General features: G+C 44.3%; 1 protein-coding gene across 5 annotated transcripts in view; it reads left to right on the top strand.

The window, feature by feature from the left end:
- Positions 1-457: 457 nt before the first annotated feature.
- Positions 458-15,464, top strand: part of LOC120819441 (glutamate receptor ionotropic, NMDA 2C) — a 38,051-nt gene continuing 23,044 nt past the window's right edge. For all 5 annotated transcript variants that reach the window (XM_040176853.2, XM_040176855.2, XM_078103286.1 and 2 more), the window contains exons 1-3: positions 458-820; positions 6,903-7,263; positions 8,705-8,803. In XM_040176853.2, coding sequence (XP_040032787.2) covers positions 6,919-7,263; positions 8,705-8,803 — 444 coding nt within the window. In that variant the 5' untranslated portion in view covers positions 458-820; positions 6,903-6,918. The remainder of the gene's footprint in view (positions 821-6,902; positions 7,264-8,704; positions 8,804-15,464) is intronic.

The following is a 15,464-nucleotide window of genomic DNA, read 5'->3' as shown; positions in this document are numbered from 1 at the left end:
ACATCATCACCTCGGGATCATTTGCTGCGGAGTATCTTATAACCGGAGGAGGGGGGGAAACTTTTGCCCCAGACATGCACAGGCGTGCACAGGACCCCCCCCCCCCCCCCTCATCACGACCGCCTGTGAGATTGTCTAACTTGCCATGGATCTGCCGTGCCCCTTAGCCCCGAGCAGGGAGAGGGAGAGGGAGACAGAGGAGGTGGAGAGGGGGAGAGAGGAGGAGACGGCGGGGAAGCGTTGCCGCCGCTGAAGTGTTTTCCCGCGTTTGTGCCCCTCTGCTGAAGAGGCATTTGACCCCCCCACCCACCCCCCCTTTCGCTCCTCTCCTCATCCGCCCGGCGGGGAGCCTGAGGGATACAGACAGAGATCAACACAGTGGGTCTGTGCACACATGCACACTTACGCGCACCGGCTGGCCGCTCCGCCGTATACGCGCGCTCCCGCGCTCCTCGTCGCCGTCGCCCTCCTCTTCGGTGTCCTGTCTCCACCTCCGGGGACACTTTTACATTTGGAGACACGCGCAGAGAAAAAGAAAAGTGAGGGTAAAGTGAGGAGTCACGCATACGCGCGCCGTCACGTTGTCAGGTCTTCGAGGGGCGCGCGTAGACATCCAATGCTGCCAAACGCGCGCGCGCGTATCCCCGCACGGAGGCTTGGTCTAAACGCGTACTCCTACAGGTCCTGCAGGAGACAGGTGAACACCAGGTGAAAAGGAATCAGAAAGAGAGAGAGACACACACACATTTGGAGGAAAGCAGCCGGGGGAAGGAAGGATGAAGCAGCAGGAGTTCAAGTTGGATGACAGCAGAAAGGACAGGTAAGTCTGTCACACACACACACACACACACACACACACACACACACGAAGCAGCTCAGGGGGGAATATGAGCGGAGACCACAGAGTGTGCAGCGATACTTTCACATTTCATGAGTGAAGACTTTCCTCGAGAGAAAGCTCCCATCTGCTGCTGACACAAACAGAGCAGCCAGTTGTTACTATAACAGGAACTACTGTAAGAGGACATATTAGCATTTTTTCCTCTCTGAGGTTTGCCTGTTTGGACTGTGTGTCAGTGTGTGTGTGTGTGTGTGTGCACAATCCTCTCATACATGCGAGCTCACTCAACGTGATTTATGGATTATAGCTGCTGCGTTTTAGTGTTGTATCAGTTATCTGGTAATGCTCATTGATTTGTCATGAGCTGCATGTTGAAGCTGTCATTTTCTCTATTATGATCGTATACCATGTTGTACCACAGTTTGTACCACAGTGACAAACAGTGTCACTGTGATCAATCTAAAAGGTATCAAAATGAAAAAGGATAATGGATGGAAAAACTCAAAATTGCATCCATTTTTTAAGTCTTGATGAACGGTTCACTTTCTCCTTTCTCTTCTGAAAAGCTTATGAAAAATGTTCCAATGAAGGACATTACATTTCTTTACTGTCCACAACTCGTCAGCGTCCTGTGACTGGTGTCAAATGGGCCACACGATACAAAGTGTTGGAATGAATGGATGCATATTTGCTTCAGCTCACGGATTGGGTGTCATTGAGATTTCGATTGCTTTACGCCTGATTGGCCCGGGGGGGGGCAAGCCGATCTAGAAATGGCCCCACCCCGTCACCGTCACTCATCTTGGCTGCTACGTCCGGCTTGTAAAGATTTCCTGTAAAGCTGTCAGATCTTTATGTGTGAGAGCAGGAACCCACAGGGAGATTGGGGGGGGGGTGCAATGTTAGCAGTTAAAGCCTCTAATTATGATGAATGTATATGTGGCAGACGCTATGTGATAGTTTTCATAATAAGCTCTCAGGCTATTTTGGAGTTTGATTTATATGTGGGAGGTTTATTATTTGTGTTCATGTGTGTGTGTGTGTTTGGCATGTGTGCATGTGTGCGCTCACAACTTAACTCGTCTTCCACAACTCACCCGACAGATAGAGGAATAAAAATAGGGAAATAAGGAGCAGTTGTGCTGGTTTGCTGGTTGACGGTGAATATGTTTTTGTGACATCAGTTAAGGCTTCGCTACAAGGAGCAGAGGCTCATTAATTCAAAGAGTATTCATGTATTCCATGTCAGTTCCAATTAATTTTTAGAAAGGATTCAATCAAGACAATAATCTATTCTTGTTGTGACAATTGAGGGAACTCATCCAATGCGATCCTTTCCCTAATGACCGACCCATATAACTTAACAGCGTTCTCAAAGATGTTTTTCGGAAACAGGTAAATGTTGAAATAAATTGAGACAAAACAAAAAGTGCTACCAAATGACCTGGTTCCAGGGGCAATACAAAAAACAGCAATTCTTTGATCCGTCGCTCAATACATTTTCTAATTTTTGGTCCAGTCTGAGGCAGCAGAGAAAAGCTGTAACCACAACGATGATCAATTATCATCTGACTTAATGTGTAAGTAATATAGCGTCAGGATTCTTTGCACCTAATGAATTAATATTTACTTTTTCTGAACTACAATCCAAGCAAACGTTGTTCTTTTTACGGTACTCCGTTTATTTCAAAGTTCCAGTTCATTTGATCAGTCAATATCAGTTAAGATTAAACTTCTTGATCCTGGCGATTTCTCCAGCTACTCAGCAGCAACTATGAAAAATGCCATGGGCCCCAGGGTTCGCTTTGTCCATTGTGGCCCATTGTAGAAATATGCCGGTTGGTGTCCAAATGTAAATGGTTCAATCTAAGGTTTTGAAAAGAGAGATTTTTATTTTCAGATGAATACACAAAAATAATACCTATACTGTGCAAAAAGATCCCCCTAAATGCCGCAGACTCTACCTTTCCGAAGGAATTCCCAGTGTCAGAATACAAGCATCAGGAGATGAAGTCATTGCTGCGGAATTACTTTGGGATTTTTCAGACTGATCTGAAGTCTGCATAAATTAAGCTCTGGAGAATCTCAATGTTTCATGCAACTGTCAGAGCTCAGAGCTGCCATATGTTGATGAGAGGAAGGACGTCCACTACGCCAATACTAGCCCACTGATTCAAGCTCCCTAATTAATTTAATCAAGTCAGCTTCGAAGGTGCTATGCAAATAAAAAAATAAAAAAAACAAGGTTCAAGGCAGTCGTGTTGATAATTCTCTGGGGATGAGGTTCATCCCATCAAGTAGATCCTCTCTGCTCATTTCCTCTCCCCCCCCGGGGACTCAGTATAGGGACCATCATAACCCGGCTAAGTAGTTAAATGACTGAATATTCTCTATGCTCTAAGTCCCAGCAGATGTGTGGTAAACCAGCAGCGCAACATGTGGTCCAACACATTTCCTCATCATTTCTCATAATCTATATTAATGTTTATTCCAAGAACGTATCAATGTTGTGTATGTGTTGCTAATTGCGATGAAGGAGGCATTACGGCAAAAATCATATTGTTATTCTCTTTTTAGACACCTGCGAGTGCAACGTGTTAGTCCTCTTCTTATGGACAAGCAATAATGGCTCATGAAAACCTTAATTAAGCCCTTTTTACATTTAACAGTTTATTGGAAAAATATTTTTTTCCAATGTTCTTTTGAAAAAGAGACTGCGATTTTTTTAATCATCCGGTAAATCACCCTGAGAGATTTGTGCTTCTGACGTGGCTAGAGAGAGAGGACCCATCAGCACTGCAGGAAAGATTCTGCACCTGGATACCCAAGGCGGTTACAGGTTCTCACTTTTCTGTCATAACTTTCTTTCACCCATTTAGCAGCTCTGTCACACAAGGATCTTCCAAAATGTATCACCGGGGGCTTGTTGGTTGTTGGTTGTTGGTCATTTAGAACACGTTGTGGGATGAATTTGGACGTAGTCACGTGGAGGCAGATTCAAGTTCTGCTGGGAACATTCATCCCACATAGCATGGACATGCTCTCCATTTGGTAAAGTCTATATTAATAATAGAAACCTGTGCACGGCCCAAGCCACTCATTCAGTCCACACACACAATTATCATTTTAGAAAGTAAGTGCACAAACACAACAGGATTTAAGGCTTACGCAATTTTTCATAATGAGTTCCAATGTTTTGACTCAGTCGTTTGTACTTTATTTTATTTACCTAAAAAATATTCTAAAAAGATAATAAGGAGCTGATTGCAGTGGTTGTGTTTATGTTTGTCAGGGTGGCGGAAGTAGGACTCAAACGCACACTCGAGCACAACAATACTTTAATTACCAAAATCAAAACTGCCTAGAGGCAAAGCAACAGAACAGGAACAGGAACCGGAACACACCGACATGGGAAAAACATACAAGGAACCAGCAAGAGACAAGAGACACACATGGTTAAATACACTGTGACGGTGCAGGTGACTTGACACAAGTGAAAACAATCAGGGACACGGGAGACAATCACAGGGGATAAAACACAGGAACAAACAGTTGTCTCGTCCGGTTTTGTCCGTGAGAGGGGTCGGCTACGATCTTTTTAGCTCGCTTCAGGGTCCTGGAAGCAAACAAGTCCTGGAGAGACGGCAGATTGCAGCCGATCACCGTCTCTGCAGAGCGGATGACACGCTGCAGCCTGCCCTTGTCCTTGGCTGTGGCTGCAGCGTACCAGACGGTGATGGAGGAGCAGAGGATGGACTCCATGATGGCCGTGTAAAAGTGGAATTTCTTCAGCTGCCTCACGAAGAACAGCCTCTGCTGAGCCTTCTTGGTGTGATGGAGCTGTTCAGCTCCCACTTGAGGTCCTGGGTGATGAGGGAGCCAAGAAAACAGAAGGAATCCACAGTGGTGATGGGGAAAGGTGGGACTGCGTTCTTCCTGAAATTCACAACCATCTCAACTGTCTTTGGAGTGTTGAGGTCCAGGTTGTTTTGGCTGCACCACGACACCAGATTGTCAGACTCCCACCTGTAGGCCGACTCCACCCCATTGGAGATCAGTCCAATGAGGGTGGTGTCATCCGCAAACTTCAGGAGCTTGACGGACTGGTGGCTGGAGGTGCAGCTGTTTGTGTTCAAGGAGAAGAGCAGAGGGGAAAGAACGCAGCCTTGGGGGGAACCGGTGCTGATGGTCACAGAGGCTGAGACATGTTTCCCCAGCTTCACGGGCTGCTTCCTGTCAGACAGGAAGTCAGTGATCCACTTGCAGGTGGAGTCGGGCACGTGCAGCTGGGAGAGTTCGTCCGGCAGCAGAGACGGGATGATGGTGTTGAAGGCAGAGCTGAAGTCCAAAAACAGGATCCTGGCGTAGGTCACTGGGGAGCAATCTCAGGTTTTACAGGAGAAAACCAGTAAAAATTGTTGTGCAGCAAGAAAAAAATCAGCATGAACTCTGAAAGTCATATTTCATACTTTGAGATGTGGCTGTATTAGTGCCCTCTGATAAATGCATTTCTTTATGGACTTGATACTAAAGCTGAAATGTCATTATATGCAGATGACATTGCCAGATTTAGTTTTAAATACATAATTCATTTTATAAAAGGAAAGCCTTGAAGAAATCTTCAACAAAATGAATTGTGGAACCAAAAATCCTCAAAACAAAAGATTACACGTAAACCTTTCAATGTATCCTGATCGTACGATATATTCTGAAAAGATGACGATCTCCGAAACAATTTCCAGCAACTGTAAATGTTCTCAGGAGGACTATTTTGTGTTTCTTGGTTCATGATCATAAGGATGACAGGATGACAGACACATTGCTTTTAGGGATGTACATTAATTATAGTACATTGCTTTCACCGTAGCTGAAAACAGTGAATGAGAACAGTCTGAAAACGCACAAATCTTTGATGTAATCCTCAATAAAGGCAGTTAAATGTCCCCCATTTCAGGTATAACCCGTTAGTGACTGCAGGTTAATGTATCAGTAGAATCTAATAACAAAGATGGAATGAGGTTCAAACTAGATATTTCATTTTAAGGGGCCCTAAAGCCCAGGAGCTGAAAACCGTATTAAGACGAATGAAAGATGATTTGCCGGGAGCTTGAACGGTGAGGGGAATTTTTACGCATTTAACCCGGTGTTGCTTTGAATCAAGGCTGGGGCGTTGTTAATTATCAAGGCGTCCATGATGGCCACAGATGAGGCCGACACTCTCAATATATTGCTCTAAAAAAGCACACCTGCCTTTATCAAAGCTTAAAAAAAGGTATTGATGAAATAAAGAAAAATCTTCAACAGCCTTCATCTGATTGAAGAGGCTTGTTCCGGTTGCAAATGTGGACAGTAAACGTGACCTGTAGCTGTGAGCGATATGGTCGATGCACAACAAAAATAAGCACAACTTATTGTGTCTTACTGTATCTAGAATCATAATGCATTGTAAGCCGTCCACAATTATTTATGATTGATGTAAATCGAATCAACTCCTCCAGATGGTGTTTGTTCATCTAAGGTGATACAACTTGTGTTAAACCTGCCACCAACCTCGACAACTAGATAATGATGTGATTGGATTTGGAATCCTACATTTTCACCAGCCATTGATGTTGAGTTGATGTCAAATCTTTTTCACTTTCTGTGGGGAAAGGTTGAGGACATCACCGCATCTGCGGGCTGAAGTAATGTAATGTAATCCCAGCGACGAGGGTTGAAAATCAGCGTGACAGTTTTGGCATCTTGGCAAACACACACACTGGCAGTCTGTGTGTGTGTGTGTGTGTTTAGTGTGCGTGCTACATAGGGACGCAGAAGTGAGTACAGTCACGACACTGGTGGCTGGATTAAGGACGATTACATGCGTGCAATACTTGCATACGCTGTGTCACACACACACACACACACACACACACACACACACACACACGTTTTCCCCGTGACACTAAATGCAGGGCTAATACAGGACAAATAAGGTCAAAAACGTAAAAGTAGAGCAGCTCTTATGTCTGACTTGCTCTCTCTCTCTCTCTCTCACCCTCTTTCTGCACGTCCTTTCCAGGCACTAGGCCACCAACATGGTCGTTCCCAGGGGACATCCTCCTCCCTTTCCTTGGCCTCCTCTCTTCCTCCTCATCCTCCTCCTCACCTCCCCGCTCCGGCTGGAGGCCCGACCGCTCCTCCTCCACCCATCTATCAACGTGGCTGTGGTGTTAAGCGGCTCCAGCTACCAGAATGAGGTCAGAGGTCGCCTCGGCGGGGAAAACTTTGTGGACCTGCCCATCGTGGTCAGCCCTGTGATCGTGCTGGTCAACGACACCAACCCCCGAGACCTGCTGACGCGTCTCTGCGACACCATGGCCATGGAGAAGCTACACGGCGTGGTGTTCGAGGACGATGTGGGCGCTGGTGCCGACACTCAGGTGAACACGGGTTATTAGTTATTTTTCTGCTGAAGCATCCTCCCGAGAGTGGTTGTGTTCAATCAGCCCACATTATTTTTCCTTAATCGGCTCAAGGCAACATCCATCCATCCATCCATCCATTGTCAAACCGCTTATCCTGCACACAGGGTCGCGGGGGGGCTGGAGTCCATCCCAGCCAACTTCGGGCGATAGACAGGGTACACCCTGGATTGGTCGCCAGCCAATCGCAGGGCAACACAGAGACACACACCCATTCACACTCACATTCACACAACTACGGGCAATTTAAAGTCCCCAATTAACCTGATCCCCAGAGCATGTCTTTGGACTGTGGGAGGAAGCCGGAGAACCCGGAGAGAACCCACGCAGACACGGGGAGAACATGCAGACTCCACACAGAAAGGCCACTGGGCAGAATCGAACCCAGGACCTTCTTGCTGTGAGGCGACAGTGCTAACCACCACGCCACCGTGCCGCCCCTCAAGGCAACATTTTTAAGTAAAAAAACAAACCCTTCTGTACTTACAGCTTGAATAATAAAGTGGTTTGCAAAGTCAAATTCATTGAGATGCAAAGCTTTTTACTTCTGTGCCATAATTAAATTATGGTGTCGGATTAGTTTTCTGTTTGTAAAGGGTAGAAGTGACATCAAATTGTAAAGGTAAAATGTAAATATTGCATTTTTTTTTATTACTTTGATCTTACCAATTAGGAGAGGGATGATTGAATTGAAAGTACACTTTTACTGATAAAAATATTTTACTAAGCTGTGTAACTAAAAAGTAACATCTACTCTTCAAAATGCAAAACCTTTGCTACCGATGCATGTCCATTATTTTCTAAATTTTAGCACAACACTTTAGTACCTCATGAATATATTCATTTCTTTATAAATCCATTCAAACTAATTCACATCCATGTTTGATGTAAGCATAGACTGTACATAAGAGTTGGATGTAGTCAATGTTAAGTGCCCCATTGGTTTGCATTTTGTCTTTTGTTCTCTTGTTTTTTTTTAACCAAAAGTGACACATGAATGAAGTTCAACTAAAATAAATAAGATATTTTTTAGCCAACCTAACTTTTACAAACTTTCCTCGAGGGATCAACGCTCTGTGAATTGAAACTTTAAACTTCCAACGCGACCTTAAAGAACATCCTGCTTCCCCATGAATGGGACCATCGTTTACGAAATGAAAACAGTATCGAAGACTTGAAACTAGGATTTTTTTAAACTAATGTTTAGAATGTTCAAGGACGTAAAGAAAAACCAAGTGATGAGTAGGGTAATTTTGTTTTTTCAGATTTGAAAAAAAATCGTACCAACACAAATATTTGATTCTGTTTTCTCCAACAACATTTTAACAACTGTAACAACTGGACCGAACTGAAAATATTGACTGTCCCCTTTCTCTGAACCCGTCTCCTGTGTCTTCAGGTGGCCGAGGTGGCGCAGATCCTGGACTTCCTCTCCACTCAGACAGCTCTGCCGATCGTGGGCATCAGTGGCGGCTCTGCAGTTGTCATACCGTACAAGGTGCTGCCCAAATAATCAGCCTGTCCGGGGAACCCGGAGCTAGAGTGGTCTGCCACACGAAAAAGTGTTGTTGATGTAACATTTGACACAAACGTTAGGAATTACAAATTTAGGAAGCAGGGAAAAACAGATCCTTGTATTAAGGACAACAACAACCTGTCATGTGACACAGCAGCAGCAAGCAGCAGCTTCACAGCCTCCCGTCTTTGTCACAACTCTTCTTCACTCAACTTAAAACACCTTAACTAGGTCAGAGCGGTGAAACCTACTTTGGCTGGCAACTCGCTGCATGCAAATATTTAGATATGAGCAATGCAGATCGGTGAATTATCAGCGAAGTCTGCCGCCGTAAACCCTCATCAGCTCCCTTAATCCCCGGCTGGGAAAGGTCTTGATTTTTTGGGGAGTAAAACTTTGCGAAGGGGAGACAAATGCTTCTGGCAATCTACGGCTCAATAAATCCTCCCGCCGCTCTTGGAGAGCAGCACGTTTTTTCCTGCTATGATTTAACGTGCTTCTCATTGATGAATGGATATATGGAGAGCAGCGAGCTGCGTAGTCCGTTGTAAAAAAGAAGATTGATGACACCAGACGGATTCATCCACACTTTCTACTTTTGACTTGCGAAATGGCTCCATGGCTTCTTCCGCTATAGCGCTGCATGCATTCCGCCCGTCTCCCCTTCCTTCCTTTAATTGCTTAACTGCCGGCATCAACACCTTTTATTTATAGAACCAATTCTCACACATAGGAAGACACATGCAAATGAACACCCTCACGTATTACAACACACGCAGACGGGATGCATCCCTGCACCTTTCCGCCATCAGAGGCAAAATGAATAGAATGATGTGCCTCCGAGTGTTGGATCTCCGGCCCCCCCCCTCTCCCCCCCCGTGACATTTTGTAAAACACAGCGCGTTGCATTTATCAGCTTCCTGTTAATCAAAAGGTATCCGCAGATGTCGCGTCACAGACGGGTATTAAACGGGAGGAGTTGTAGCTGCAGGAGTGTGTGATTGATTTGCTGTTTTTTCGGGGCCGTGAAGCTGGAGTGAGGAACAGACAGGGAGAGCAGAAAGATGCTTCGATGAAGCTCGGCTGACAGCTGCTTGAAGGCGGCGTTTAACTGTCTCGCTGATAAGTCTCCCTTCCCTCTTTCGTGAGGGAAATAGTCCTTCTTGTTTCTTTTTCTTTTTCTCCTCTGTGTTTTTCTTTTTTTGTCTCTCTCCACTGCTTCTCTCTCATTTTTACTCTTTGACACATTGTGATTAAGTTTTTTACCGCTGTGTTTTTGTCCATCTGAATTCATTACGCTTGTGGCTAGAAGCAAGAGGCCCGTTCTCCTCTCAACTCTTAGGACCCCATTAAACTGTTAATTACACCCTTCAGGAGTCTGAGGCCCCCCACAGATCTCATTATTCTCCCCAAAAATACAAAAACTCGTCTTTTTCTTTTATTTTTCCGCCTCGCATAACCTTCCTCCTCTTGCTAATTCACCTTACATTACCTTAGGCGTTTGTATTTACCCCAGATGTGCTTTTGATTGGCAGTATGAATCTCTGAACCTCTGGAAAGTTTGTCAGTTATCAACAATGTCCAATTTTATAATCCGTAGGTTTGTATTCTGCGGAGGCGAGCGCTGGATTCAGCCCGGGTCATTTAACCTCTCTGCTTGACAGCGACAAAAGACAAATGCACAGACGGGAACACGTCTCTCGTAGTGAGCCACCGGTTGTCTGACGAGCCCAAAGTGTTGAGTGACAGTTCTCTATATAGCACAAAGCGTAAAGCACTCTCCTCCGAGGCCGGGCCTGCCTGTCGGAGGCCTCATTCAGCCATCCTCCCTCGCACTCCCCCTCGGCCCGCTCTCTCGCTCTCTTATGTGCTCCTTTGGTGTCGGCAGCGAGGGAGGAAAAAAAAAGAAGCTTGTCTGAGGTGTCTGGCACAATGGGACAGGTGGATGGGACGGAGAAAGATATATACGTGCGTGAGTGCAGGGAATAAAAGACCTCAATAGTGCTTGATTATCAATAGCCTGATGATGATGAATATCTTTGATGGCGGTTTGAAAAAGAAGCAGCGCCCTGCCCGAGCCGCCTATTTATGGTTCCCGTCTCAGTGATCTCTAAACTGCAAACAACGAGGAAGGAGGGAATCGAGACAAAGATGAAAAGATTGAAGGGAGGAGAGGAAGCGAGTCTTTTGTCAGAGGCACGCGAACATCACGCGGAGGCACAGAAGAGGAAATGAGAGAGCGCACGGAACGGCTGAGTAAAGCCAGAAAGACTATTCAGTGGGGCCTGAAAAACACCCTGTGATGCATCTCTCCGCCGAGTTGGAAATCAGAGGTTCAGAGTGTTTTGTCAGTGTGTGCGTTCTGGCTTGCTTGAACACTAAATGGCCAAAAGGATACAAACAACCAGCACATGTGACTGTGTTTCCCCAAACCTGCAGACATTCACCCGCTGCTACATCCACCATCCGGCCACAAGGACATCGGCCTGGCGCAGTCGCCGCTCCAGTACACCCCAAATGTGTTAGTGTGTTAGAACGGTGGGGTGAACGTCTTTCACACCAAAAGAACAACAACTCTCCCCATATTTTTGAAGGGCGTTATTGTCTAAACATATTATTGGGTGCTTTAGCATTGAAAATTCCAATGATCGAGCAATTGAAAAAGTGCATTTAAGTATGTGGACAGGTGTCCGCACACTACTATGCTCTTATATATTATATATTATTGTCGTCAAATGTCAGGAAAAGACCAAAACACTAAAGTGCCCCTGTAACCTGATGTATCTTATTCCTCTTTTCCACCCGACCTTAAACAAACAGATTAATGAGCCACATGTGTTACGCTGGTTGCTCCCTCATTACAACAAACACACACCCACACACACTGTAGATTATTTGGAGTTAATAAATACACCAACTTCATTCTCACCATAGAGCATCGGGCATGTATCTAATTCTCCACAAAAAATGCACAACTTGCTCCTGTTTAACAAACATTTGCCTAAAACTAAATTTCCCATTTATTATTATTTTGGCTTGAAATGTGTACATGTGTGTCGCATTTTAGACATTTAGACTTCAGCCTCAGAGAAAACTTTGGTTATATGTAGATCAAATTAACCAAATTAACCAAGTTAACAGCATTTCATCCAGTCGCTGTGCTTTTCTTGTCTGCACCAAAGTGATCTGACATACAATCTTAGGAAAATACAGCGTTAAACACCTTTGGTTGCGGAGCGTTCAATTTACTGGACCAACGCATTAGACACAAGTAACACAACAATTGAACCATAATCATTTGGCCATTGCTATTTGGGTACCCAGAGCATAAGTGTCCACACTTGATGAGTTGGGAGTTACGACGTGTTGTATAATACCAATAAAACTTCCCTTAGAAAGCTACAATACACCATTGAGAAAGCGTTTCATTGCTAAGCTTGAAATAAGGCCGAGTTTTTGGAGATGAATGATTTCAATAGGAATTCTAAAAGAACATAGTGATATTGTAAAACCAGTACAATTTGTTAAATAATGAGGTTGTAATAAATATTTATCTTAGGTCTGCTGTGAGACATTTTGGGAGAGAACATGTAGCTACCAATGACAACTCGTAGGTATTATCAGAGTAAACGTAAAGACACAGCGGATGTTTGATCACTCAGAATCCATTTATCTGTTCATCCAGTGTTGAGTGATGGCGGTTTTAGAAGCCTGGAATAAACAAAGCTGACGGCTTGGTGCGTTTGCCAGCAGACAGGAACAAAAGTGGCTTTTTAAGTCTGCACACAATGGATTTTTAAAGCAAAGAAACTGTTAAGACGGATTGTACGAGCGTACGACTCCATTTATTACAGTTCGAAGCTGTCAGTAGAGGAGTGCTGGCTGCCGTCTACGGTCGCACTCAGTGCCAATGGACCGAAATCATGCAATGAGGTTCATTCAATCAGTTTATTTTTTGGGTGCGGGGGGATTCTTTCTGCGGCCGGAATGACCCGCTTTCTAAGTTTATCCTTCTGTCTTCTTTTCTCAATTCTCTCTCTCTCTCTCTCTCTCTCTTGGCTTAATGGTCCAGAAACTCCATAAGCAGGCCACGAGGAGCCCGGAGTCGGAGCCCAGTATTCCCACCAGTAACTGCTTTTTTTTAAATGGCTGGGAATGAAAGCTACTTACTGGTGAGGCTTATAATTTCCAATAGGTGGTCAGTTGAACTGCTTATGCAACGGTCGGGTAAAACAGACGTGTCCGATCAAAAGATCCAGGAGGATTTTTTGGAGGATACAATAGAGAAATATATCATTGGTCAACACCTGTAACAAATGTATTTACACCCAATAGATATGGAACTTTTTTTTATTTACAAAAGGCACAGTTCAAAAGCTGTGGTAGGTGCCAATTAAAAAATGTCTGACTAGCATGCTAACACGCTAAAGTGATTGTGTGACTTGATTATTATTGCATCTGCATTTTTGTCGTGAGCTTTTGGCATTTGACTCAAAGCTCCACCTCTGTATGAAGTGTATAACTTCATTGCCGAAACCTTGTTAAATTTGTGTCTTTTCATATATTTTACATTCATAGAAATGGAACCAAATGTGTAAAAGGTCCAAGTTGAATGTGTAAAAGGTCCAGTGGTAGAAATTGTAGATTACAATCAAAGTGTGATCAGAAGGAAAACTAGTCAGTAATATGCAGAATTAAGACTTTTCAGTGGATACAGCACAGCATTCATTATTAGATCATCACTGTTGTAGCTGGATAAAATGATTAAGTATTTTATAACCTGCCAGGTCTTGTCTTTTTATGCACATGAGTGGACGTATCTGAGTCCAAAGTGTCCGTGTGTGCTTGACCCTCACGAGTCTCTCCAGCGACAGGTTGGGGGGGGTGGCAGCGCAGAGTGTGAGCAACCACCGTGTCCGCCGTCTCCCTGTCACATTACCATACGCTCCTGCAGCAGGGCCGCTAATTACGCCGGCGTGTGACAGCCTCACTGCCAACGTGGCGAGAGGAAGGCGGCCCTGGAAGGGGAGAATGAGAGAGGGTGTATATTATTATTGTGAACCTGTGAGTTAGACGCGAAAAAAGAAGATAGTTTTCTTGTAATTCTTTGCTCGATTTCACCGTGAAGGCAAAAAGTTGATGCGTTTCGTGACATTTGCTGGTTGGATTTTTCACAATTTAAGACGCCGCTAATTGGATGATGAAACACATTTTTGCCCGAGGGAGTTACATATATTATTTGCTTGTTTAATAGCTCAGACAAAACTAATTGGATTTTAATTACACCGCTTGAAATGACGCACTTCAACACTCCTCTGTCACATCTGGAGTCTAAAATGGTCTGCAGCAGAGACAGACAGCGTGTTAAAAGCTGCCATGCGCTTCCTGCTTCCTAAACGGACGTGGTCGCCTCCGCGCCACACACTGCCACTCGTCCTGAAGTGTTGTGGATATTTAGCATTATAAAAAAAGATTTACCAAGTTGTGTTTGTTCCCTGATCTTCTGTGTCTCAAGCCGAGTCAATTATTTCTGGCTTTGTGTCTTAGAAAAATGTCATTTTAGTTTTCAGAATGTTTGGATGGTATTTTGTTTGTGAAAAAATGGGATCGATATTTACTCTCTGGATTGTGGAGAAAAATAACCAACGTGTGTTACGTGTCCACTTGTCCCATAGAAGTCAATACTCACAGGTCGTTCTATCTGGACCGTCTCCTTCTGATCCGTCTCCGCTTTAGTTAACCGGAGCTGCCAAGGCCATTTCTTTAATGCATTTAGTGACTCCTATTTTTTTTTTACATCCACTTGTGCACAGCGCATTCAGTCCATTGGAGTTCAAGCCTCCAGCGGTGAGACTGAAACACGCTCACACGCAGATAAAACTGGTAGAATTGAGCAAAAGAGTGCCGGTTGGGATATTGTTGTGTTGCTCCTCGGGCTTCTTGGCTCTCTGGAGTTTAGTAGAACCTCAGCGCTTGGGGAGAGAGGAAAAGAGCAACAGGAAGTAGATATGACAGTTGCTCGCCTCTCGAGATGAGAACAGATTGTGAAGATCTGAGACCTGGTCCCGAATGGCACTTGACAGTTTAACACTACCCCCCCCTCTTTTTCTCCTGCTCTGCTCCCTCATGCATGACTTCTCTCTTAATGCATGTGTGTAACTGTATTTTAGATTTACTGCACTAACTTTACTGAATATGAAATAATATCTGAACAGTGTACAGAATAATATAATAAAAGATTTCCCTGATCCTCGCCATCTTGCACCAGCTCGCAGTCCGTTATCGAATGAAATTCTGAATATCGCAATATACAACTTCTGAGGTCCTGCATGGTCTTGCACATGCTTACATCAGAGGTCCACCTTTAGCCTGCAGCACTGTACAGTCCTTTAGATTTTCCATCCAAGTTCTTTTATTACACAGTCCCATCTAAAAAAGACAGGGTTCAGTCTGTGAAAGACATTCACCTGAATCTGTCCAAATGGGTTCTGCTGAATGTTTTTCTTTCTGTGCGTATTCGGGTACAAAACTGTCCAGGCTCTGTTTGTAAATTTGAATGACAATTTAAAATATTTTTTTAATTACGTTATTTCATAGGTTATGTTTTTGTCAATTATATATAACCTAAAAGTCTAAGGATGTA

The sequence above is a fragment of the Gasterosteus aculeatus genome, chromosome 5 (genome assembly GCF_964276395.1).
Source record: "Gasterosteus aculeatus chromosome 5, fGasAcu3.hap1.1, whole genome shotgun sequence".
In the NCBI taxonomy this organism is placed as follows: domain Eukaryota; kingdom Metazoa; phylum Chordata; class Actinopteri; order Perciformes; family Gasterosteidae; genus Gasterosteus; species Gasterosteus aculeatus.
The sequence above is the reverse complement of the archived record's forward strand: the minus strand, read 5'-3'. Positions and strand labels throughout refer to the sequence as shown.